This window comes from Mastigoproctus giganteus, chromosome 9 (genome assembly GCF_048544385.1).
Source record: "Mastigoproctus giganteus isolate SK-2022 chromosome 9, ASM4854438v1, whole genome shotgun sequence".
Lineage (NCBI taxonomy): Eukaryota > Metazoa > Arthropoda > Arachnida > Uropygi > Thelyphonidae > Mastigoproctus > Mastigoproctus giganteus.
In genome coordinates, this window is record NC_143583.1 from 4371857 (window position 1) to 4399323 (window position 27467).

The 27467-nt window shown below is 38.7% G+C and overlaps 1 protein-coding gene across 1 annotated transcript in view; it reads right to left on the bottom strand.

The window, feature by feature from the left end:
* The window catches only part of Hmbs (porphobilinogen deaminase-like protein l(3)02640), a 152003-nt gene that overhangs the window by 8585 nt on the left and 115951 nt on the right, over positions 1-27467 (bottom strand). Inside the window, exons 8-9 of the mRNA XM_090381014.1 lie at positions 13230-13442; positions 7422-7523 (exon numbers count right to left, since the gene is read on the bottom strand). Coding sequence (XP_090237140.1) covers positions 7422-7523; positions 13230-13442 — 315 coding nt within the window. The remainder of the gene's footprint in view (positions 1-7421; positions 7524-13229; positions 13443-27467) is intronic.

Genomic DNA, 27467 nt, shown 5'->3' on the forward strand with positions numbered 1-27467 from the left:
TCCATGTGCAACAGTATCAAAAGCCTTTCTAAGATCCAAGTATATAATATCAAAGCTATTCACTGCATCCAGTTCTTTTGTGACTCCATCATAATATCCAATCAAATTGGTAAGGCAAGACTTCCCCTTAACAAAACCATGCTGTGTCCGAGCTATAACTGAAGTCTTGTCTAAATGATCCTGCAGTGCTTCTTTAACCAGTGCCTCCATTAATTTTCCTGGAACAGAAGTTAAGCTCACAGGTCTATAATTACTTGTGTCGGCCTTTGATCCTCATTTGTGAATTGGGGTCACATTTGCACATTTCCAGTCTATGGGTTCCTCCCCTGAGTCCAAGGAAGCTCTCATAATTATGGCTAAGGGTTTGCTTACTTCCTTTGCTGCCTCCTTTAATATAACTGGATAGATCCCATCCACCCCGGGTGCCTTTCTTGTGTTTATCTTCAACAGTTTCTTCTCCACTTTACTCCCAGTTATTTAAAGATTCTGTAGCTTACTGCTAGAGTTGAATACACCTCTGGCATTCCCCTCGCTGAATAACTTCTCATGTGTGAATGTCGATGCAAAATATTCATTTAGTTTGTTAGCTACCTGAGCAGGGTCATCAACAGTTGAACCATCAATATCAAGTGGACCAATCTGATTCATCCCCCTCCTTCTAGAGTTTACATAAGTAAAGAACTCTTTGCTGTTTTTCTTTGCATCCCTTGCCAAGGATTTCTCGTAATCTGCCTTCGCCTGCCTAACCTCCTTTGTAACTTGGTCGCATATCAACTTGTATCTATCATAGGCTTCTATGTCATGTGTTAATTTGTAAGTATCCCATGCATTTTTCTTCTCTGCCATATGCCTCATTAGTTCATCTGACATCCATTTTGGCCTAAACCTTGAACAATATTTCTTAGTTGGTATGTAAAGCCTAGTAGCAGTAGCTTCCAAGATAAGTTCTTTGAATGCTTCCCATTTTGAATTTGCGGTTGGTAACATCAGTTGGTCCCACTGTATAGAATTTAAATACTGTCTCAGTCCATCGTAGTCGCCTTTACGGAAGCAATAACCCTTCCCTTTACCCCTAATGGTAGTTACCTCTTTGAGCAAATCCCACTTCAGCACACTGTGATCACTGCCACCTAGTGGTTCATTTATCTGCAGATTCTTAATGCATGAAGAATCACTGCTGATAATCAAATCAAGAGTATTACTCCCTCTAGTTGCCTCCCAAACATGCTGATGTAGAAAACAATCATCCAATAAATCCACAAAAGCCCTGCTAGTGCGTGAGTAACCAGCCCCCAAATTCCAGTCAATATCTGGGAAATTAAAATCTCCCATTATAAGACTCTGATTTACTGGCCCACTATTTCCCTGTACAGTTCCTTATTATAGTCATCAGAGTCATTAGGCCTATAGCACACTCCTACTCTCAATTTTGATCTCCCAATGCTTACGTCACACCAAACTGACTCAACACTGCACTGTCCAGCGATGTCGACTGGCTTCACTTCCTTGGTTTTTATGTGTTTCTTAACTAATAGCATAACCCCCTCCCCCCTTCCTATCCTGTCTATCCTTTCTGTAGACGTTGTACTCCCCAAATTGCAGTTCTGCATCCCTTATATCTGTGTGACACCACGTCTCTGATATCCCAACAATATCTGCCTTTGATGTTTTGAGCAATACCTCAAATTCATCAAATTTATTTACTAAACTCCTAGCATTGGTGTACACGCAAGTATACCTGCACCTGTTTCTATTCTTAGCTACCCTAACACAACCCATGTGTTTACTTGTACCGCAATGGCTCTCAGCAGTCTCTGAAATACCATGCATCTTGTTTTTCAGGCTTCTGCTCATTCTAATAGAAGCAGTGCAAGAATCTCTTTCACCTCTGCCAGTGGCTACTGTCAATCTATTGGTCTTTGTCTCAAAGAGGTAACTACCATTAGGGATAAAGGGAAGGGTTATTGCTTCCGTAAAGGTGACTACGATGGACTGAGACAGTATTTAAATTCTATACAGTGGGACCAACTGATGTTACCAACCGCAAATTCAAAATGGGAAGCATTCAAAGAACTTATCTTGGAAGCTACTAGGCTTTACATACCAACTAAGAAATACTGTTCAAGGTTTAGGCCTAAGTGGATGTCAGATGAACTAATGAGACATATGGCAGAGAAGAAAAATGCATGGGATACATACAAATTAACACGCGACACACAAGCCTATGATGGACACAAGTTTATCTGTAACCAAGTTACAAAGGAGGTTAGGCAGGTGAAGGCAGATTACGAGAAATATTTGGCAAGGGATGCAAAGAAAAACAGCAAAGAGTTCTTTACTTATGTAAACTCTAGAAGGAAGGGGATGAATCAGATTTGTCCACTTGATATCGATGGGTCAACTGTTGATGATTCTGCTCAGGTAGATAACAAACTATTTTGCATCAACATTCACAGGAATTATTCAGCGAGGGGAATGCCAGAGGTGCATTCAACTCTGGCAGTAAGCTAGAGAATCTTGTAATAACTGAGAGTAAAGTGGAGGAGAAACTGTTGAAGATAAACACAAGAAAGGCACCTGGGGTGGATGGGATCTATCCAGTTATATTAAAGGAGGCAGCAAAGGAAGTAAGCAAACCCTTAGCCATAATTATGAGAGCTTCCTTGGACTCAGGGGAGGTACCCACAGACTGGAGATGTGCAAATGTGATCCCAATTCACAAAGGAGGATCAAAGGCTGACACACGTAATTATAGACCTGTTAGTTTAACTTCTGTTCCCGGAAACTTAATGGAGGCACTGGTTAAAGAAGCACTGCTGGATCATCTAGACAAGACTTCAGTTATAGCTCAGACACAGCATGGTTTTAAGGGGAAGTCTTGCCTGACCAATTTGATTGGATACTATAATGCAGTCACAAAAGAACTGGATGCAGGGAATAACTTTGATATTTTATATCTTGGATCTTAGAAAGGCCTTTGATACTGTTGCACATGGAAGACTGCTGCACAAATTGGAGCAGTGTGGCGGCATTGGAGGCAAATTGCTGCTATGGATAAAGGGGTAGTTGAGGTGGAGAAGACAAAGTGGTAATCAATGGACACCGCTCATCGTGGACTAATGTTATTAGTGGAGTCCCTCAGGGTTCAGTATTGGGTCCATTATTGTTTTCTGTATTTATAAATGATATTGATGATGGTATATCAAGCTTAATGTCCAAGTTTGCAGACGATAAAGGCTGGCATTGTTGTCAAGGACACTACTGTGCTGCAACAGGATCTGGAAAGGTTGAGCAGATGGGCTGAGAGGTGGCAAATGAAGTTTAACACTGACAAATGTAAATTACTACATATGGGAAACAGCAACCCCAGAGCAACATATCAACTCTGTGGTACTATACTGACAGTGGTAGAGAATGAAAGGGACCTGGGGGGTGGTTGTGCAGGCAGATATGAAGTTCTCTGAGCAGTGCAGACGGGGGCTGCAAGAGAAGCTCATGGTGTATTTTCAATGATAAATAGGAATTTTTCTAGCAGGGATAAGGAGGTGATTATTCCCTTATACAAAGGGTACTAGGAAAGTTCTGCAATACAGCTTTGTTTATTTAATTTTTTCAAAGTAATTTCCTCTACATTCAATACACCTCTCCATCCTCCGAAACCAATCTTTAAACCAGTTCTGCCAAGTTTCACTAGGGAGTAAAGCACACTCGTTGTCCCAAGCCCGTAGAAGGTCCTCATCACTGGAAAACCGCTTCCCTTTTAGCTTCATTTTCACATGCTGGAACAGTGCAAAGTCGCAGGGAGCAAGGTCTGGACTGTAGGGAGGGTGCTCGAGAAGTTTCAATCCTGTCGTGGTCAAATATTCGGTGCAGGCTTTGGCGCGGTTAGCTGGAGTATTATCGTGATGGGGGTACCAGGTGTCCATTCTTGACTTTGGCCGCAGGTTCTTCATAGATCCAATGACTTTAGGCAGGCATTGTTCAGTATACCACTTCGCTGTGACTGTCTTCTGCGTGTCCAAAACGACACGTTCCACAATTCCACTTGATTTGAAAAATACAGCTATCATTTTCTTCTTTACAGATCGGGATTTTCTGACAATTACGGGTGTGTCGTCATCATCAAAGACCCAAACTTTGTTTTGAGTCTTGGTCGGCAGATTGTAATAGTACAGCCAAGTCTCGTCACCTGTCACGATGTTGTTCACATACCGAGATTGTCCCTTATCAAACTTTTTTAACATCTCCTGGCACCATGTCACACATCGTGTCATCTGCTCTTCAGTCAGTTGATGCGGCACCCAGAGAGAACAAAGTTTCTTCACGTGCAAATAATCTTGCAGAATCGAATGAATTGCTGGTGCATTTAGGTGCATTTAGGCCCAAAGTATCCTCTATATGTTGGTAGGTCACTCGCCTGTTTTCGTCAAGCATTTTCCTCACAGCAGTAACGTTTTCCTCCATAACTGACGTTCGTGGCCTTCCCGGCCTCTCAGAATCCTCCAGAGTGAAATTTCCCCTTTGGAATTCTCTATACCACCTGAATATCATTGTACGATGTGGACAATCATCCTCTAGTGCAAGAGTCATTTCTTCTAAGCACTGGTCTATGGTTAAACCACGCACGAAATTATACTGCAAAACTGTCCTTATCTCATTTCGTGCCCACAATGCCATCGCAAGCACTTTACACTCTCACTACTAATGAATAACTGAGCCCATCGACTTGGCGCGGTGGCTACTATGCACGTATGAACATGTCTCAACATGCAGCAACGAGCAGCTTCCTGTGATTCATTGTTGCCTCATATTGCAAAACTTTCCTAGTACCCTTTGTATAAGGCAATGATCAGGCCACACCTAGTGTACTGTATACAGGTCTGGAGGTCTCATTTCAAGAAGGATGTAGAGCTGCTGGAACGAGTAAAGAGAATGGCAACAAGATTAGTGAATGGAACAAAGGGGTGCTCTTACGAAGAAAGGCTTAAGTTTTGCAAATTACAGTGTCTGGAGACTATGCACCAGCGAGGTGATCTGATAGAGGTGTATAAAGTGTTGAATGGTTTGAGCATGCTCAATGCCGATGGGATTCTTCCTCTTGCTCAGAATAATCACCTGAGAGGGCATAAATTCAGATTGAGGAAAGACAGATGTAGGATAGATGTGTGGAAATTTGCCTTTAGCCAGCGAGTAGTTGGTTGGTGGAACAGACTTCCATCCCTTGTTCTGGAAGTTGATAGCCTAAATAAGTTTAAGGCTCAGCTGGACAGGTATTTCGAACGAACAGAGGGATGAAGTGGTTTTTTTTTTTTTTTTTTTTTTTTTGGCTGATGCTGCATAACCTTGCTTTCTTTCATCATATGCCTCTACTAATGCTAAAGTGCGACTGGTGGTCCATTGCATCGTTATTGTGCTTGGATTTTTCTGGTGCAAAGGCTACTTAGGCCAGGTTGCACCTATAATTGTAGTTAATACTAATTTTACAGTTCATTGCGATATATTGTTCTGCACACCATGATTGTATTCTGACATGATGTGCGATATTGTAGCCTGTCTGTTTGCTTGCACAATTCTAGCCATCCTCCTCTGACCTCTCTCTCATCAACAAGCGATTTTCTTCCACAGGAGTGCCGTTGAGAGGATGTTTTCTGTTCGTACACCATTCTCGATACACCCTTGAAACTGTGGTGCATAAAAAGTTCAGAAGTGCCGTTTCAGAGATGCTTTGTCCAGCACATCTTGCACCTACTACCATGCCACATTTGAAGTCCGTTAGATCACTCCTTTTCCCCATTTTTGCTATGGTTTGTAGGTTTTAACTGATACTAGAAAGGTTGTTCTGCTGCATTTATATCCACAACTGTTATGACTTGCAACGTTGTGGGACAAACCATTTGTGTGCACAGCATGGGTGTACCTAATAAAGTGGCAGCACAGTGTATATGAGAATGCAATTTGGCCTAGACAAATGCAAGACCCATGGATTACATCAAGGATATCCAGTCAACCGAAACTACCAGGCAAAGAGATTGAAGCCATCAGAGAGGGAGAGATCTACAAATAACTGGAGATTATGCAGACTCATCAGTAAGAACACAAGGAGATCAAGGCCCACCTGACTAAGAAATACCATCAGAGACTGAGAAGCCCATTAAAATCAAAGATGAATGGCAAAAACATGATCACAGCCATAAACACCGATGCTTACTCAGTACTAACATACCTCTTCAGGATCACAGATTGGACCAGCACTGAGCTGGAAAAGATTATGAGATTGACAAGAGTTGATAAAAATAACTAAGTGCCGCCAACACACCTGAAATTTGCCATTGAGAGATCGACAGGAAAGGAGTGGGGTCGAAGAACTCCCTCCTTTGACAAACAGTAATAACAATAATAATAGTAACAGGGCACAATGAACGACCCCATGCACTTAGTACCAATACACGTTACAGAGTGAGAATTCAATGTTTCACTAGACAATCCATATACTAATTAGGGAAAAAAATTCCATAAAGGAGAAACACTTATTATAATAATAATAATCATCATACTATCATTCTGTTGATTCCTAAAATCATGAAAACAAATAATGAAATATGCCAGTAATAAAGCTACCAGTGTAAGCACTGAAAAGCCATAAACACAAGCAAGCAAACAGACCAAAAAACTGTGCGCTTTTGGCATCACATATATTTGTTCACCTTACATATAAATTTCCTATTTCTGCTTCAATGTTTCACTAGACAATCCATATACTAATCATAAAAAGAGAAAGAGACAAAAAAAGAGGAAAAGGATACTGAAATAAATCTTGTGACTACTAACAAAACATAAATAAAACTATTTCTTAAAGAAAAATTTTAAAGAATAAAAGCTATCAGCACGTCGATTCTACAGCTGTCTTTCCTTAATTTGAATTTATGCCCCTTATGTCCGTAATCTGAGCAAGCGGAAGAATCCCATTAGAATTCAGCATGATTTCTAAATCACATCTAGAAATTAAGCGAGAATAATATACAAAAAAAAAAAATTATTTATCTTTATTTCATCTAGGTTTTAGCTCTTATTCTTTAAAAATTTATTATACTGCAATTTATTTTTCATTATATTTTAATTAACATTTTATTACTTATGTTTCATTGGTAGTCAAAGATTTATTTCAATATGCTTATTCCCAATGCACAAGGCCTTTTACTAAAAGAAAAGGACTTTTTTCAAAATGTATTTTTGTATTTTTGGAAAAATGCTCAAAAATGCTTGAAAATTTAGAGAGCCTAAATTTCCATCCTTTGATCATTGGGAAATGGAAAGAAAGATAAACAAAACATTTAAATCTTTTTCATCTCACAAAAATCATTGATACACAAGAGGAATTTAAAAAAAACTGAACTTATCCATTAGCAGCTAAGTATACTCACCCCAGCATGAAAATTATCACTCTCATCTGAAAACATACATTCCATAATGTTCTGTACACATTTTGATCCATCTAAATTAAATACTCCTCCACGCAACTGCAGCTATTAAAAAATATAATAAATAAATCTGGGAAAAATTAATATCATACTAACCATTAACTATATATACAAATTCACAACTGCCAATGATTAAATATTTTTTATAATAATGAAAGTAAGGTGGAAGAGAAATTACAGTAGATAAACATGAACAAAAACGACCTGGGACATGAAATGTATCCAATTTTATTAACCTCACAGCAGTCTATTGGCCTGAAACTTTTTCTATGTTACTAAACATAGACCCTGTTTTACTCAAGCTGTTTTTAAAGGTGATATTTTACAGTTTTCACAGAATAGTTATGTAAAATTACCAGGAAGATACCATATGATCCTTTTTTGCAACTTCTATACATTGCTGGCACACAGAACATCTCTGATCCTCCCAAGCATGATTTTGCACTGAACAACAGCCATTTTAGTTCAAGATAACCGACCATTACACTCTCTAATCCTAAATACTTCATCAACACATCCTTTGGAGGAGCACTTTAAAGCTTTGTATGAGCAATTAGCAGAAAAAATATACTTGGGGAAAATATGGGAACTCTCAAAAGGATTATTTCCTCCAAACACCCTTCCTTGTAATAATTGCTGTGTAATTTTTGTGAATGAACAAATAAATACTTTAGATTTTCAGTGCATTCTTTTTTATTTGGAAAATTAAATGCACTGGGCATAATCCTTATGGGTTTTGATAATTAACTATATAATATCAGTGTAAATACACCATAGTTAACCCATATATTTGAGCTACGATTGTAGCGTAGAAGGCATTGTTTTAATTGTATCTCATAATGTGGTTACCTTCACAACAAGATAGCTACTATTGAATTACTTCAAATAAATAACGCTTCTCTAGTGGAGAAGGCTACTGTTATTTATTTTCAGCGGTACCACCACCCAGACGATCATTTCGAAGCTGTTTGGCTTCGTCATCAGTGGGCGGGCAGGTACCCAGGTAATACAACAAGCCATCTCAGTTGCAATGTTATATCCACATTATGAGAGATGCCAAAAGGGTGTGGTGGTAATGTATTTGGAAAATTAAATGCACTGGGCATAATCCTTATGGGTTTTGATAATTAACTATATAATATCGGTGTAAATACACCATAGTTAACCCATATATTTGAGCTACGATTGTAGCGTAGAAGGCATTGTTTTAATTGTATCTCATAATGTGGTTGCCTTCACAACAAGATAGCTTCTTGTTGTAAATGACAAAGCCAAACAGCTTCGAAACGATCGTCTGGGTGGTGGTACCGCTGAAAATAAATAACAGTAGCCTTCTCTACTAGAGAAGCGTTATTTATTTGAAGTAATTCGATAGTAGCTATCTTGTTGTGAAGGCAACCACATTATGAGATACAATTAAAACAATGCCTTCTACGCTACAATCGTAGCTCAAATATATGGGTTAACTATGGTGTATTTACACCGATATTATATAGTTAATTTTTTTTTATAAAAATACTCAATCTTTTGATATTAAAATATTTTGTATTAAGAAATATTTCTGAATACATGGATCCCGTTGGCATCTACAAGCACAGTATACCAAACAGCATTTTCTAGTATACTGTACTACTTTTTTTCTTCTTTATCTTTGCCTTCTTCCCACGTTTATATGGTGTCAGCATTTCCATCCTTAATTCTTTTCCTCCATTCCTCCCTATCCTGGGCTTCCTCTCTCCTCCATCTTCTCTTTTAAATCCTCTGCCACCTTGTCCTTCCATCTCAGGTTAGGTCTCCCCCCTTCCTTCCTCTTATACTACTTTTTTAAAATGCAAAAAAACATGCACTCGTGTAATTTTGAAATCTCACATTCTTAATGGATTTCTGCCATTAAAAATTGCAGAAAACCATTCTTCTATTAGTTTCATATTTATATTTTATGATTATAATTTTTTTTTTCCCTCCATTTTTGGTAGAATTAATAAAAGTTTTCAAAGTATGCATGTTAACAGGAGAGACATGTTTTAACAGGATGGGATACATTCAAACAAAAGAGGTGCAAGAATATTTGCTAATGCTATTGAGGCAGTATCTGGTGGATTAGAAAAGTGGTAGCTTGGGGATATGAAGACCAATAGATTAAGGCTGGTTGCAGACAGATGTATATGCAATCCTTGCAATGCTTCTATTAGATGCATTGCTTCTAATCTCTGACTTGCTTTACAGCAGCCTGTAAAGCAAGTCAGAGATTAGAAGAACTATTAGAGGGTCTTCATGGAACAAAAAAAAATATGGGCTATGTTTTGGTTGCTAAGAGTTAAAATAGGTGCAAACTTACTTGAATGTATTCTAACACTTTGAGCAATAGTGAATAAATTGGATGAATTTGAAGTAAAGGTTGTAATAAAATGCAATGGAGATATTGGAGCCATTGTGTCACTCAGAAATAAAGCAGACAGAATTTGAATATGGGGAGTATAACATCTACAGACAGGACAGGATGGAAGTGTGTGTGTTTTTAGAGAAGTATGCTCTTCGTTAAAAAGCACAAAATTAAGTCAGTACATGAGAAGCCAGTAGTAGTAGCAGTGGCATTTGATGCAAGAAAGCAAGTGTATGAGCTTATGCAGCATCAGCCAAAAAAAAAAAAAAGTGCAACATTGAGTCAGCTTGGTGTGACATAAGCAATGAAAAAACAAAAATTCAGTAGTGGTGTTTTTATAGGCTTAAAGACTGATCAAGTATAATGAACAACAATACAGAAACAGAGTAGGCCAGTATATCAGAATTAAACAGGAGATTTTCACTTTCCAGTTATTAACTGGAACTTGTGGACTGGTTATTCACACAGCAGCAAGACTTGTGAATTTATCAAATTGGTTTTTGCTCCAGCATGATAGAGAAGCAACAAAGAGAAGGCAATTTTGTTGGATCTGATTATCTGCAGTGATTTTTGATGCATTAACAAGCTGCAGAAAAGAACTGTGGCTTCAATCACAGTGTATTGATGTTATTTACTATGGCAAAGGGAAGGGCCTTTGTAATGGTGAAAATATTGATCTATACTATTAATAGGGCCAGAAAACAATTCTGACGAATTGGAAGTACTGGTAAAGCCATCAAATAGCAGAGGCATACGATGAAAGAAAGCTTATGCAGCATCAGCCCAAAAAAAAAAAAAAAACCCTCCCATTTCAACCATCCATTCATTCCAATGATTATCCAGCTCAGCCTTAAATTTATTTAGGCTATCAATTTCCACAACAAAAGATGGAAGTCTGTTCTACTAATCAACTACAGGCAAATTTCTGCACATCTATTCTACAATTGCCTTTCCTCAATTTGAATCTGTGCCCCTTCGGGTTCTTAATCTTAGCAAGAGGAAGAATCCCATCAGCATTCAGCTTGCTCAACCCATTCAAGGCCTTATACACCTCAATCACACCACCTTGCAGGTGCCTACTCTCCAAGTGCTGAAATTAGCAGAACTTTTTTGGTAAGAACACCCCTTTGTTCCCCTCACCAATCTTGTTGCCCTTCTTTGAATATAATACTCATTCTAGCAACTCTACATCCTTCCTAAAGTGAGGCCTCCAGATCTGTACACATTACTCAAGGTGTGGCCTGACCATTGCCTTGTACAATGGGATAATCACAATATTACTTGTATGACCCTATGATCCTCCTTTGTGAACTGGGGTTACATTTGCACATCTCCAGTCCATGGGTATCAGGGAAGCTCTCATAATTATGGATAAGGGCCTGCTTACTTCCTTTGCTACCTCCTTTTATATAACTGGACAGATCCCATCCACCCCAGTTGCTTTTCTTATGTTTATATTCAACAATTTCTCCTCCACAACATCATCTAGCTCACTACCAGAGTTTAATTCACATCTGGCATTCCCCTCCCTGAATAACTCCTCATGTGTGAATGTAGATGCAAAATACTCATTTAGTTTTTTAGCTACCTGAGCAGAATCATCAACAGTTGAACTAACAATATCAATTGGACCAATCTGATTCATCCCCTTCCTTCTAGAGTTTATATAAGTAAAGAACTCTTTGCTGTTTTTCTTTGCATCCTTTGCCAATGATTTCTTGTAATTTGCCTTTGCCTGCCTAACCTCCTTTGTGACTTGGTTACAGATCAGCTTATCTATCATAGGCTTCTGTGTCACCTGTTAATTTATATGTATCCCATGCATTTTTCTTCTCTGCCATATGTCTCATTAGTTCATCTAACATTCATTTAGCCCTAAACCTTGAACTATTTCTTAGTTGCTATGAAAAGCCTAGAAGCTTCCAAGATTAATTCTTTGAATGCTTCCCATTTTGAATTTGCTGTTGGTAACATCATCAGTTGGTCCCACCGTATAGAATTTAAATACTGTCACAAATCACCGTAGTCACCTTTACGAAAGTAAAACCCTCCCCTTTACCCCTGATGGTAGTTACACCTTTGAGTAAATCCCACTTCGGCACACTGATCACTGCCACCTAGTAGTTCCTTTATCTGCAGATTCTTATTGTATGAAGAATCACTACTGATAATAAGATCAAGAGTATTACTCTCTCTAGTTGCCTCCTGAACATGCTGCTGTAGAAAACAATCATCCAATAAATCCACAAAAGCCTTGCTAGTGTGTGTGAGTGACCAATCCACATATTCCAGTCAATATCTCGGAAATTAAAATACACCATTATAAGACACTGATTTACTGGCCCACTATTTCTCTGTACAGTTGTTTATTATACTCAGAGTCATTAGGCCTATAACAGACTCCTACTCTCAATTTTGCTTTTCATTGCTTATGTCACATCAAACTGACTCTATACCCTGCACTTTCCAGCCATGTTAACTGGCTGTACTCCCTTGGATTTTGTGTTCCTTAATTTTTTAATGTGTACTTCCTTAATGTGTTTCTTATTGTGTACTTCCTGTACACATTGTACCCCAAATTCCAGTTCTGCATTCCTTATATCTATGTCAACACGTCTCTGATATCAACAATATCTGCCTTATGTTTTGACACCTTAAATTCATCAAATTTATTTACCAAACTCCTAGCATTGGTCTACATGCAAGTATACATGCACCTGTTCCTATTCTTAGCTACAATAACACAACCCATGTATTTACTTGTTCTGCAATGACTCTCAGCAGTCTGAAATCCCCTGCACCTTGTTTTCCAGGCTGCTGCTCATTCCAATAGAAGCAGTGCAAGAATCACTTTGACCTCTGCCAGCGGCTACTATTAATCTATTAGTCTCTGTATCCCCCTCATGCTAGCAGTTTTCCAACCCAACTAATTAAATTGAATTAATTTATTTGAATGGAATTCATGCCTCAGCCGATTTCCCTTCAAATCAACTGAATTTTTTACTCTTCTTTTGAATTGTTTATTATGACATGTTTCATTAAATTTTGATTATAGATTATTTCCATTCATTTAGTTATCTATTAAAAAACCATTTTTATATACATTCAGTTGATATCTAGTCACTCATTTTCTCTAAGAGAAGCAGTATACGTTAGCCAATAATAATCCTGTCCCCCCTCTTTTTAAAAGTGATAAATTATAGGGCATGTAATCCGATTGAAAATGTTGGAATGCTGCTAGAAGAGTTATTCAAAGCAATAAAAATTAAATATCAACACATCTTAAAAATTGTGATGAGTGCCTATTAATGGAGTTCCAACAAATTTATAGCTCTTAATAAACATATTGTAAATACACATTTATATACCTTTGATCCAACAACCTGAGAAATAACAGAGACTGGTGCACTACAACCACCTTCTAGTTTATTCATAAAAGCTCTTTCGGCTATGCAGCACAGAACTGTATCTCTGTCGGTAAGCTTTGAGATCATCTCTATTGTCTCTTTATCAGTTTTCCGACATTCTACAGCAAGAGCACCCTGTCCAACAGCATGCATACAGTCTCCTGGGGGCAATATCTATTATTTAAAATATATTTATTTAAATTGCATTAAGTAAAAAAAGAAAAGCATAACACACTAAGACATACCATATCTATTTAAAGAACTACTAGTTCTGTTAATAATTTATTACAAATAACTGAAATTTATATAAACTTATAATTTTGTAGTACAAATAAACTTTTATACGTAAGTCTAAACTGAAATTAAATGAAATTTGTGACTGAAATTAAAGACCATTACAGATACTGTACAGCTGATCTAGACACTTGTCGCAAAATAAATAAAATATTTATTAGGGATAATTATTTATTTTTTTGGTGAAAACCTAACATGAAAGGTACTAGAACCTACAGTACATAGTACCACATATCGCTTAAAATAGAAGAGAACTGTTGATGTTAAATTTGAAATTCTATAAATTAATTTTTGGGATTTTTATTTTGGGGTTTTATAGATTCTATAAAATTAAAAATTTGAAATACACGAGAGGGGAAAGTTGTTTCAGAAAACAAAATTAAATGAATAATCTTTATTGTACATAGCCCTGTACAAAAGAGCCTTCATAGTATACAACTGTGGATTTATATTTAATCTGAGAACATGAAAGATGAATTAGCATTAGTAGAGGCATACAATGCAAGAAAGCAAGTTTATGCAGCATTAGCCAAAAAAAAAAAAAAAACACACCACCTTCTGTTTCACCCCCTCCATTCGTTCCAAATGCTTGCCCAGCTCAGCCTTAAATTTATTTAGGCTATCAACTTCAACAACAAAAGATGGAAGTCTGTTCCACCAATCAACTACCCGCTGGCTAAAAGCAAATTTCTGCACATCTATTCTGCAACTGTCTTTCTTCAATTTGAAACTGTGCTCCCTCGGATTCTTAATCCGAGCAAGAGGAATAATCGCATCAGCATTCAAGCTTGCTTAACCCATTCAAGGCCTTATACACCTCAATCAAATCACCTCGTAGGTGCCTACTCTCCAAGTGCTGTAATTTTCAGAACTTAAGCCTTTCTTGGTAAGAGCACCCCTTTATTAGCCTCACCAAACTTGTTGCCCTTATTTGTACTCGTCGTAGCAAAATGAGGCCTCCAGACCTGTACAAAGTACTCTAGGTTTAGCCTGATCATTGCCTTGTGTAATGGATAACCACCTCCCTGCCCCTGCTAGCAAAATTCCTATATATATCATTGACAAGATTCCATGACCTGCCTTGGCAGCCCATCTGCACTGCTCAGCAAACTTCATATTTGACTGCACAATTACCCCCAGATCTTTTTCACTTTACACTTCCCTGAATGTAGTACCACACAGTTGGTATGTTTCTCTTCAGTTATTGCTACCCATATGCAGTACCTTGCATTTGTCAAGGTTAAACTTCAGTTGCCACTTCTCAGCCCATTTTCCCAACTTATCAAGATTAGTATTAATCCAGTTGGAGTAGAATACTGTCTTTACTGTCAGTAACAACACTGCCAACCTTTGTATCATCTGCAAACTTGGACATTAAACCTGATATACCTTCATCAATATCATTGATAAATATACAAAACAACAATGGACCCAACAAGGAACCCTGGAGAACTCCACTAATAACATTTCTCCAAGAGCAGTTTCCATTGATTACCACTCTGTCGTCTCCCACTCAACCATCCCTTTATCCATCATAGCAAATTACTCTTAATGCCATATACCTCTCCAATTTGTATAGCAGTCATCCATGTGCAACAGTGCCAAAAGCTTTCCTGAAATCCAAGCATACGAAATGAAAATTATTTTAGGCATTCAGTTCCTTTGTGTCCACATCATACTATCCAATCAAATTGGTCAGCCAAGACCACCCTTTAACAAACCCATGCTGTGTATTAACTATTACTGCAGTCTTGTCTAGATGATCCTGCAATGCTTCTTTAACCAACCAGTGATTCAATTATTTTCCCCTGAACACAAGTTAAACTAACAGGTCTATAGTTAGTTGTGTCACCTTTTGAACCCCCTTTGTGAATTGGTGAGACATCTGCACACCTCCCGTCCATGGGGACTCCCCTTAGTCCAATGAAGCTCTCATAATTATGGCTAAGGGTTTGTTTACTTCCTTTAATATAACTGGATAGATCCCATCCACCCCAGATGCCTTTTTTATGTTTAACTTCAACAGTTTCTCCGCCACTTAGCTCTCAGTTATTACAAAATCACTTAGCTCCCTGTTAGAGTTTGATAAATTTCTGGCACTACTCTCATTGAATAACTCCTTATTTGTGAATGCAGATGCAACTCATTCAGTTTATCAGCTACCTGAGCATGATCATCATGAATAGTCAAACTATCCATGTTAAGTGGTCCAAACTGATTCATCCCTTTCCTTCTACAGTTTACATAAGTAAAGAACTCTTTGCTGTTTTTCTTTGCATCATTTGCCAAAGATTTCTCATAATCTGCCTTCCCTTGCCTGAAATGTGCAAATGTATCCCCAATTCAGAAAGGGGAATCAAAAGGTGATATGAGTAATTACAGACTTAGCATTAGTAGAGGCATTTGATGCAAGAAAGCAAGCTTATGCAGCATCAGCAAAAAAAATAAAAAATAAATAAAAAATAATAATAAATAAAAAATTACCACTTCATCCCTCTGTTCGTTCGAAATACCTGTCCAGCTGAGCCTTAAACTTATTTAGGCTATCAACTTCTACGACAAGGGATGGAAGTCTATTCCACCAACCAACCAACCAACCACCCGCTGGCTAAAGGCAAATTTCCTCACGTCTATCCTACATCTGTCTTTTCTCAATTTCAATTTATGCCCTCTCATGTGATTATTCTGAGCAAGAGGAAGAATCCCATCAGCATTGAGCATGCTCAAACCATTCAAGGCTTTGTACACCTCTATCAGATCACCTCGCTGGTGCCTAGTCACCAGACACTGTAATTTGCAAAACTTTAGCCTTTCTTCGTAAGAGCACCCCTTTGTTCCATTCACTAATCTTGTTGCCCTTCTCTGTACTCGTTCCAGCACCTCTACATCCTTCTTGAAATGAGGCCTCCAGACCTGTATACAGTATTCTAGGTGTAGCCTGACCATTGCCTTATAGAAGGGAATGGTCACCTCCTTATCCCTGCTAGAAAAATTCCTATATATCATCGACAATACTCCATGAGCTACTCTTGCAGCCCGTCTGCACTGCTCAGAAAACTTCATATCTGCCTGCACAACCACCCCCAGGTCCCTTTCATTCTCTACCACTGTCAGTGTAGTACCACACAGTTGATACGTTGCTCTGAGGTTGCTGTTTCCCATATGCAGTACTTTACATTTGTCGATGTTAAACTTCATTTTCCACCTCTCAGCCCATCTACTCAACCTTTCCCAATCCTTTTGCAGTAGCGTAGTGTCCTTGACAACCCTGCCAACCTTCGTATCGTCTGCAAACTTGGACATTAAGCTTGATATACCATCATCAATATCATTTATAAATACGGAAAACAATAATGGACCCGACACTGAGCCCTGAGGGACTCCACTAATAACATTAGTCCACGATGAGCAGTGTCCATTGATTACCACTCTGTCTTCTCCCCCTCAACCACCCCTTTATCCATAGCAGCATTTTGCCTCCAATGCCACACTGCTCCAATTTGTGCAGCAGTCTTCCATGTGCAACAGTATCAAAAGCTTTTCTAAGATCCAAGTATATAATATCAAAGTTATTCCCTGCATCCAGTTCTTTTGTGACTGCATCATAGTACCAATCAAATTGGTCAGGCAAGACTTCCCCTTAACAAAACCATGCTGTGTCTGAGCTATAACTGAAGTCTTGTCTAGATGATCCTGCAGTGCTTCTTTAACCAGTGCCTCCATTAATTTTCCAGGAACAGAAGTTAAACTAACAGGTCTATAATTACTTGTGTCACCCTTTGATCCTCCTTTGTGAATTGGGGTCACATTTGCACATCTCCAGTCCATGGGTACTTCCCCTGAGTCCAAGGAAGCTCTCATAATTATGGCTAAGGGTTTGCTTACTTCCTTTGCTGCCTCCTTTAATATAACTGGATAAATCCATCCACCCCAGGTGCCTTTCTTGTATTTATCTTCAACAATTTCTCCTCTACTTTACTCCCAGTTATTACAAGATTCTCTAGCTTACTGCCAGAGTTGAATACACCTCTGGCATTCCCCTCGCTGAATAACTCTTCATGTGTGAATGTCGATGCAAAATATTCATTTAGTTTGTTAGCTACCTGAGCAGGATCATCAACAGTTGACCCATCGATATCAAGTGGACCAATCTGATTCATTCCCTTCCGTCTAGAGTTTACATAAGTAAAGAACCCTTTGCTGTTTTTCTTTGCATCCCTTGCCAAAGATTTCTCGTAATCTGCCTTCGCCTGCCTAACCTCCTTTGGAAAAGGTTACAGATCAAGTTGTATCTATCATAGGCTTCTGTGTCATGTGTTAATTTGTATGTATCCCATGCATTTTTCTTCTCTGCCATATGTCTCATTAGTTCATCTTACATCCACTTAGGCCTAAACCTTGAACAATATTTCTTAGTTAGTATGTAAAGCTTAGTAGCTTCCAAGATAAGTTCTTTGAATGCTTCCCATTTTGAATTTGCTGTTGGTAACATCATGAGTTGGTCCCACTGTATAAGAATTTAAATACCTCTTTGAGTAAGTCCCACTTCAGCACACTGTGATCACTGCCACCTAGTGCTTCATTTACCTGCAGATTCTTAATGCATGAAGAATCACTACTGATAATCAAATCAAGAGTATTACTCCCTCTAATTGCCTCTCGAACATGCTGATGTAGAAAACAATCATCCGATAAATCCACAAATGCCTTGCTAGTGTGTGAGTGACCAGCTCCCAAATTCCAGTCAGTATCTGGGAAATTAAAATCCCCATTATAAGACTCTGATTTACTGGCCCACTATTTCCCTGTACTCATCAGAGTCATTAGGCCTATAGCACACTCCTACTCTCAATTTTGATCTCCCAATGCTTATGTCACACCAAACTGACTCGACACTGCACTGTCCAGCAATGTCGACTGGCTTCACTTCCTTGGATTTTATGTATTTCTTAACTAATAGCATAACCTTCTTAGTTTCTTTGACTTCTTAGTTTAACTTGTTTTCTGGGGAAAATAATGGAGTCATTGGTTAAAGAAGTAATGCACGATCATCTAGACAAGACAGCAGTTATGGTTTGATAAGGCAAAATCTTGTGTGACCAACGTGATTGGATACTATGATGTGGTCACAAAGGAACTGGATGCAAAAAATAATTTATATCATATACTTGGATTTTAGGGAAGCTTTTGATACTGTTGCACATGGAAAACTACTGCACAAATTAGTGCAGTATGGCACTGGTTGCTGCTATGGATAAAGGGATGGTTGAGTGCAAGAAGACAGAGTGGTAATCAATGGACACTGCTCTTTATGGACTAAAGTTATTAGTGGAGATCCCCAGGGTTCCGTGTTGGGCCCATTGTTGTTTTCTGTATTTATCAATGATATTGATGAAGGTATATCATGCTTAATATCCGATTTGCAGATGATATGAAAGATGGTAGGGTTGTAAATGACAGTAAGGACAGTACACTGCTGCCACTGGATGTAGAAAAGTTGAGCAGAGGGGGCAACTGAAGTTTAACATTGACACTGCAAAATACTACATATGGATAGCAGTAACCCCAGAATAATATACCAACTGTGCAGTACTATACACAGTTCTTTACTACTCCGGAACAGTGGATGTTCCAGAGTAGTAAAGAATGAAAAAGACCTGGGGGGTAATTGTGCAGTCAGATATAAAGTTTTCTGAGCCGTGCAGACAACTGCAAAAGTAGCTCATGGGGTTTTTGTCAATGATACACAGGAATTTTGCTAGCAGGGATAAGCAGGTGATTATCCTTTGCATAAGGTCTGGACGTCTCATTTTAGGAAAGATGTAGAACTGTTGGAACAAGTACCCAGAAGGGCAATGAGATTGGTGACTGGAACATGGGGTTGCTCTTACCAAGAAAAGTTTAAGTTCAGCAAACTAAAGCATCTTTAGACTAGACACCTGCAAGGTGATCTGATTGAGGTGTATGAAGCCTTGAATGGTTTGAACAAACTCAATGCTGATGGGATTCTTCCTCTGGCTCAATTTGAATCTATGCCACATGAGGGGGCACAGATTCATATTGAGAAAAGACAGTTGCAGAACAGATGTATGGAAATTTGCCTTTAGCTAGCTGGTGGTTGATTGCTAGGACAAATTCCACCTGCTGTTGTGGAAGTTGACAGCTTAAATAATTTCAAGGCAGAAGTAGACAAACTTTTGGAGTGAACTTTCGCTAGATAGCAAACTTTATGAACAAGGATAGTGCATCTGAATGTCAATGATTCAATCACATATTCACCATACTACTGGATCATCAACATTTGTGTGAGAACTCAGGAGGATAGGTTATAAAACTCTATAGTTTCACTGCAAATGCTCGATACATATCTTAACCAGGAAGGTTTAAGGGGCTGCATGTATAGATCTGTCTTTTAAATTTATTTTTAAAAATCACTGTCAAGTGATCCTGAATGGTGGGGAGCATCTTGCTCAGGAGGAACCTGTTTGATAATTACCAGTCTGTTGGGGTGGGGATATGCTGTGAGCACGGGATGAATATAAAATGCAGTGGAGGGATTCTCCACGAGTGGATGTTCCAGACGTTTGATTCTGAGATCATACCAAACAGCATCTTCACGATGAGTACCAGCTGCCTGTCTGCTATCAGTGCAGGCATCCCAGTGATACCAGAGGCACTGCTATATCAGAGTAAATGCTCTTGCTACTGGTGGATGCTGCCAATCCCCAGATTTCTGATATGAAGAAAATAGTCAAATGAGTGAGTGAGTGAGCGAGCGAGCGAGCATGTGCGTTTCCTCACCACAAATCAAACTCTAACATACAGCAGTTCTGCTTGTTGATCCACTGAGAGATGTTCAACCCAACTAATTCTGTACAGATCTCTCTGAAATCTGCACAGACCTTGAGCTCTATGATTTGTATATCATTAAGCTTTCCAGTGATTGCATTTCTGATATCTTCTGGATGGTTGTCAGTTTTGATTTGTTATAATTTTAATATCATCAACATAGCAGATTATGTTTCTTCTGTCAGGCATGTAGGAGACAATGATGGAAGAAAATAATACCCCAGAAAGAACTCACCCCCCCCCCTTTTTGAGATGGCTGCTGCAGCTTTCCTTGATGGACTTATGATCTGTCTTGCAACAGTGCAGTTAGGAACCATAACATCCCACTCTGAATGAAGTGTTCAAAGGAAAGAAGAACCCCTGTATATTTATGATATCATATGGTGCTTCAAGGTCAACAAAAGACTGATGGCTCCACTTTGTTTTCAAATGCTTGTGTGATGTTTGTGGTTGGAGCAGCCAAGTTTGTTATTATGGATTAGCCAGGGATGGCATAACATTTTGTGAGAGCCTCTGCAGCACGATCTGATTAGTTATCTTTGGGCCTTTTCCATTATTTTTAGTAGGCACGATGAGAAAGAATTAGGCCTGAAATTATTTGGTATATTATTTGATGCTTTATCTGCAATAAGGCCTCTAAGGTTGGGATTATTCATACCATAAATTTAAACAGATGCATCAACCGTTTAAAACTGATTTAATAGTAAAATAAAATAAAATGATACAAAAGACTAAAATAATATTTACAAAAATTTGATTATTTACAAAAAAACTAGTTGACAACAAAAATAAAATAAAATAAGTAAATAAGTTAAAATGCATTAAAATATAAATTTAAAAGTGATAAAAACACTATTGAAGCTTTTGGAGGTGTCTGCCTCCTTCCTCAGCAATAATGAAACTTAAGCGACACATCCTCCTTAAATACCAGGTTCACAGTACATGTGGATGACCAGGCGCATACTCTGTATTCCTTTCACTTGTACCAGAACCGGAAGTGGTCTGGGGTCATGGAAAACTAAAACGTTTATCTCTGGCAAAAACCACTGCCTCAAAAAGGGGGTGAAGCCTAACTCCCCTGTCTCTGTTCATGCTATTGTTGCCAGAGGATCCAATCCACAGACTTTCCAGCCACTTGCGGTCCCAGAATCTATGCGCTCCAGGTCAAGGATGACAGCATTGTCGGGGGAGATCTGGTGTTTTTCCCAATAGTGGATTTATTGAGCTCTGCGGTCCATATCGCTCTTGAATGTTCCCCCAGATGGTCCTTGAGACACTGTCCTGTCTCACCCACGTAACATTCCCCACAATCCGGGCATGTGATCTCATATACCGACCCCACTACTAGAATCCCTAGTAATGGGGGTCTTTGACCTGTGAAACTGCTGTGTGCAACCTCCGGCCCGGGAGTGCACACAGCGTGTCTGAAAGCCATGAAGCATCCTCGCAATGCAATCTGACAGGCCCAGTCCATGTTGGTCATTGGAGATAGTGTGGAACTTGTGAACTTTGTAAGGAGTTAAGATATAGGGGAGGACGAGATGATGATGTCATATCATTATTCACGTGTATCCCCATAGAACATGGGGTAGAATGGGTGAAGTTTGCTTTACAGAAGGATAATACTTTAAGTGCTAGATCCCACCTAAACATAGAAGATATGTTGTGCTATTGAATTATGTCTTTCTAGTACAACCTTGGTTTTCCAAGGAGTAATGTATAAACAGGTTCACAGCACAGCCATGGGTTCTCCAATCAGCGCCACTGTTGCAAATCTGGCTATGGAGGAATTAGAGAATAGGGTTTTGCGAGATTGGAGTTCCCTATGCGTAAGTGGAAACAATATGTAGGAAGATGTGATCTCGTTTCTCAATGGTTTCTCCCCCTTTATAAAATTCACCTCGGAGGTAGAAATAGATGGTACCCTCCCATTTCTGGACATAATGGTATATAGGGAAGCCCCTATATACCATTCTTAGACTTAGAACCAAGGTTTATAGGAAACCAATGTGTAGGGGCCAGCATACACATTATAGGATGGCACAGACTGCGCAACATAAAAATAGTGTGGCCAGAGTACTTTTGGGTAGGGTGAGGACACATTGCAGCACCTCTGAGGAGGGGGAAAAGGAAATTAAGCAAATTACATCATCTTATGAGGTGCGGTTCCCCCCCCCCCAGAGAGGCATTGATAAATACAATAGAGAGCAAGAGCCCAATCGGGTAGTTTTGCTTACCAGAGTGTATGTTCCCTACTATCCGGGCCTATCAGATCGCATTGAGAGGATGCTTTGCGACTTTCAGACACTGTGCAGCTCCTGGGCCGGAGGTTGCACACAGTAGTGTCACAGGTCAAAGACCCCATTACTAGGGATTCTAGTAGTGGAGTCGTACATGAGATCACATGCCCGGATTGTGGGGAATGTTACGTGGGGGAGACAGGACGGCGTCTCAAGGACCGTCTGGGGAGCATTCACGAGCGATACGGACTGCACAGCTCAATAAATCCGCCATTGCCAAGCACTATCGGGAAAAAACAACACCAGATCTCCCCCGACAATGCTGTCATCCTTGACCGGGCGCATAGATTCTGGAACCGCAAGTGGCTGGAAAGTCTGTGGATTGGATCCACTGGCAACAATAGCATGAACAGAGACAGGGGAGTTAGGCTACACCCCTTTTTGAGGCAGTGGTTTTTGCCAGAGATAAAAGTTTTAGTTTTCCACGTCCCCAGACCACTTCCGGTTCTGGTACAAGTGAAAGGAATACCAAGTATGCGCCTGGTCATCCACGTGTGCCATGAACCTGGTATTTAAGGGTGTGTCGCTTAAGTTTCATTATTGCTGAGGAAGGAGGCAGATGCCTCCGAAAGCTTCAAGTGTTTTTATCGCTTTAAAATTTATATTTTAATGCACTTTAACTTATTTACTTATTTTATTTTTGTTGTAAACTAGTTTTTTATAAATAATCAAATTTTTGTAAATATTATTTTAGTCTTTTGTATCATTTTATTTTACTATTAAATCAGTTTTAAATGGTTGGTGTATCTGTTTAAATTTGTGGTATTAGATGCTTTTTTTTTTTTGATGAGGCTTTACAGTGTACTTATTCCATTGGGGGGGGGGGAGTATTAATGCTGGGTTCATTATATATTGATTTCATTATATATTGATAGAAGTGAATTGATGATGAATGTGGAAAGGCATTTAAGATTGTAGGATTTCATATGTGCTTCTGTTGGCACTTGTGGTAGAACATTTATTGCTTTAATAAGTTGATTCTTGATGGTTTTCAATTATTTGGAAAGTATATCAGATGAAAAATTGCTTATAGGCAGATGCATTATGTTAACTGGCTTCCTGTTGGTTACAGAAGCAAGAGATGTAATCCATCCATTGTTGGAGATCCAGGTTTATATACTGTTCTTTGGCTGCTGTCCTGTAGAATGGTTCCCCTCTGTTCATGGTATTTGGCAACTACTGACTCTTGTTCGTTGAACAGAGCTCTGGCTCAGGAAAGTTAAATTCAGTCACTCTACTAGAGTATTTCCATATTTTGTGAGGGATTTGTTTCCAATGGAAACTTTCCTTTTTTTCCCAATACCTAATACAAAAACTTTAACTTGGGATCAGTAATATTATAATAATATCAGGGGATTATTTACTTGAATCTGTAGAGGACCTACATCATGTACTGCTCTGCATCTTGTATGTCCTGTAAAGAGGAAAGTGGAATAAGTTACCCCGAAGATAGTTACCTCAACCCACTTCAGTCTCCTGTCAGGCTTGACAGTAAGTTGCCATATCCTGACTATATACTTTTGTTTTGAAATTAGACTTTTTGTTAAAATTAAAGTAGGGCTGTTTGCTATTATTTAATTTTTCTTTAACTGGAATTACTTGGTTTTAATTTTAGCGTAATTTTGCATTTTACTTTTTATTTTAGTATTATACTGGTTTTGTTCTTTATTCCTTTTGTTTTTGGTCTCTGTCAAGGTTGGCTATGATGTATACATATGCTCTTTTTGTTGTCTGATGCATATACATCATAACAGAAACAGAGGCCTTGCTTACTGCTGCGTTTCCTTTGATTTTGGCTGCCAGCCCTTGATGACGTAAGTAAAATCTTGGGACCTACAGCAGTGGTTTTCAACCGGGGTGTCATAACATTACATGGGTGCCTACCTTTTGGGTGTAAGTTAGTTAAAACTTTGTTTAAAATTTATTTCATTATAAAAAATGCGTACGATATCCATTGTACCATATCGTTTTAATTTTGTAGTGATCTATAATTGTTATTTATTTATTACTCTATATATAGATTTTTTTTTATGAAAACCCTAAACACGAGAGGTATTAGAACCTATAATACTAGTACCATGCTTGGGTTGGAGGTTGAGAAGATATGTTGACATTAGACGAACTTCTGTACACTCATTTTCTGGAAATACATATGAAGAAAGGTTGTTCCAGAAAAAAACGGCAGTTGAATGATGAAAAGTTGGTTCTGTGAGTTTGAAGTTGGACAGTAAATGGATGTTGGCTGGTGGTGGCAAGTGTTCAGAATGTTTTGAAAGAGAGCGGGAATTATAGAAGCCAATTCAGAAGAAAAGTACCAATGGAAGTATCTGTAGAAAAGGCATGCAGCAGAAACAATACATCGATGAGACAGTGAGTGGAGAGACTGTTAGAGAGGAGTCATCAATTAACCTAACTTTCCTCTTCTAAATGGAATCTAGAAGCCAGAGAGAGGTTTTGGGGGCACCAACCCAGATGTGGGAATAATATTCCATGGTATGGCGGATTTGCAATTTGTACAGTTAATAGCTATTTGGAAGAAAAGTAATGCCAAAAACGAAAAAGAAAAAGTTTTTTAGATGCAGAGGAAGCAATATTTGTAATGTGCTTGTGCCAAGAGAGATTAGAAGTCAGGGTAATCCCCAAAAGACATATCATTTTGCCTAGAAATCAGAGTGCCACCAAAGATAAACATAGGAGCAGAAGAATCCTTTTTGCAAGATATAAGACAAGACTCAGTTTTAGAAGGATTGAAATCAACTAAGTTGTCTTTGCCCCACTGGAGAAGGGTGGATTGGAATTTAATGGATTAGTAGCGGATATTCGAGAAATTGAAGCTGATTGAGCAAGGCAAGGCAATGGCAACACTTTCCATTTTCCTCAAAATGGAAAGTGTAATGCAATGTACTATCATCGGCAAAACTATGGATAGGATTTCCAGTCAATGGAAGACGGTCATTAATATACAAAAGGAAAAGAGTGGGGAAGAGGACTGAACCTTGGGGGACACCAGCATTAGTGGAGAAGTTAGAAGACAGAGACCCATCTACCATCACCCTCAGTGAGCAATCAGAGAAAACTAGATAACCAATTACAAAAAACAGTTGGCAAACCATAAGATGGAAGCTTGTTTAGAAGACCTTTATGCCAAACACGATTGAAAGCTTTTGGATGTCAAGAGCAACTGCTTGTGTTTCACCAAACTTTTCCATTGAATTTGTCCATAAATGAGTAACATAAGCCAGAATATCACCAATGGATCGACGCTGACAGAATCCATACGGGCTATCATTGATAAGACAAAAGGTTTCTAGGCAGTTTAAGAGTTAGCGTTTCAATTGATTTCTCCATTACTTTAGAAAGAGTAGAAGTAATTGCAATAGGACGGTAATTGGAATGGAGAGATCTGTCACCCTTTTTAGGAACTGGCTGGACAAATTCAATGGAAAAGTTCTGGATATGAGCAAATTTCGAAGGAAATTTGCTCATATCCAGAAGGAAAAACATCTGCAATAAGGCCTCTGAGGTTGGGATTATTCATACCACCAATTTTAAAGACACACACCAACCGTTTATGACTGATTGTATAATGAAATAAAATAAAATAAAATGATAGAAAAGACTGTAAAATAATATTTACAAAAAACTTTTAATTATTTCATTATTCAATCAGTCATAAACGGTTGGTGTGTGTGTTTAAAATTGGTAGAAGGAAAAACACCTTTGAAATAAGAAAGTGAAAAAAGTTCAAGAACAAGAGGAGAAATACCATCAGGAGCACAGGTTTTGAGAACAAGTGGAAAAATACCATCAGGAGCTGGAGCTTTCTTTGCATCAAGATTCGACAAAATTCTTCTGACTTCCTTTTGATGGAAGACCACACGGATGCATTGAATGGAGCATGTTGGGAATGGTGGCAGGTGTTTTACCAAGGTCATTAATACATGATTTGGAAGAAAAATGGGATGCTAGCAGGTCAGCTTTATCCTTGGCTGAAGTGACAACAGAACCATCTGGTTTTAACAGAAGTGGGAGCAGAGATGGGCAAAAGTTGCGGCCATTAGCTTTGGCAATAGACCAGAATACTCAGCTACCATTAGGGCAAGAAGCAAGTTTTCTACTCTTAGCCTGTTCAAAATCTAGTTTGGATTGATTAATAATTGCTTTACAATTGTTGCGAGCTTTGGTGTAGGCAGAAAATGAAACTGAAGAATTGGAAACAAGCCAATTACGATATGCAACGTTCTTCTCTTGAACAGCCTTTAACACATATATTGGAAAACCAAAGTTTAGATAAAGGACAAGATTTTAAAGTGGAGTGTGGAATAAAGGTTTCCATTCCTACAAGAATAATTTCACTGACACAATCTGAGCAAACATTGACATCGGAAGTTTTGAAACAGTAATCTGACCAAGGAAAAGAAGAAAGGAAAATCGCAGGTCATCCCATTTTGCATTCTTGTAATGCCAAACAATACGAGGTTGGGAATAGCTATGAGATAAAGGCTCCATTGACAATCATCAAGTTGTGATCTGAGGTGCCCAAAGGACCACTCACTTCAACCATGTACTTAGAAGGGTCGTTTGTGAGAAAAAGATCAAGCGTGTTGGCTGTATGTTTAGGATTGTCTGGTATCCTTGTAGCCTCCGCATCTCAATCAGCTGGGTCAGTGTGACCAGAAAACAGAAGCCAGCTGGAGTTGTGAACATTAAAATCATCACGGAAAATTACCTCACTGTTAGGAAAGTTGGACTGGAG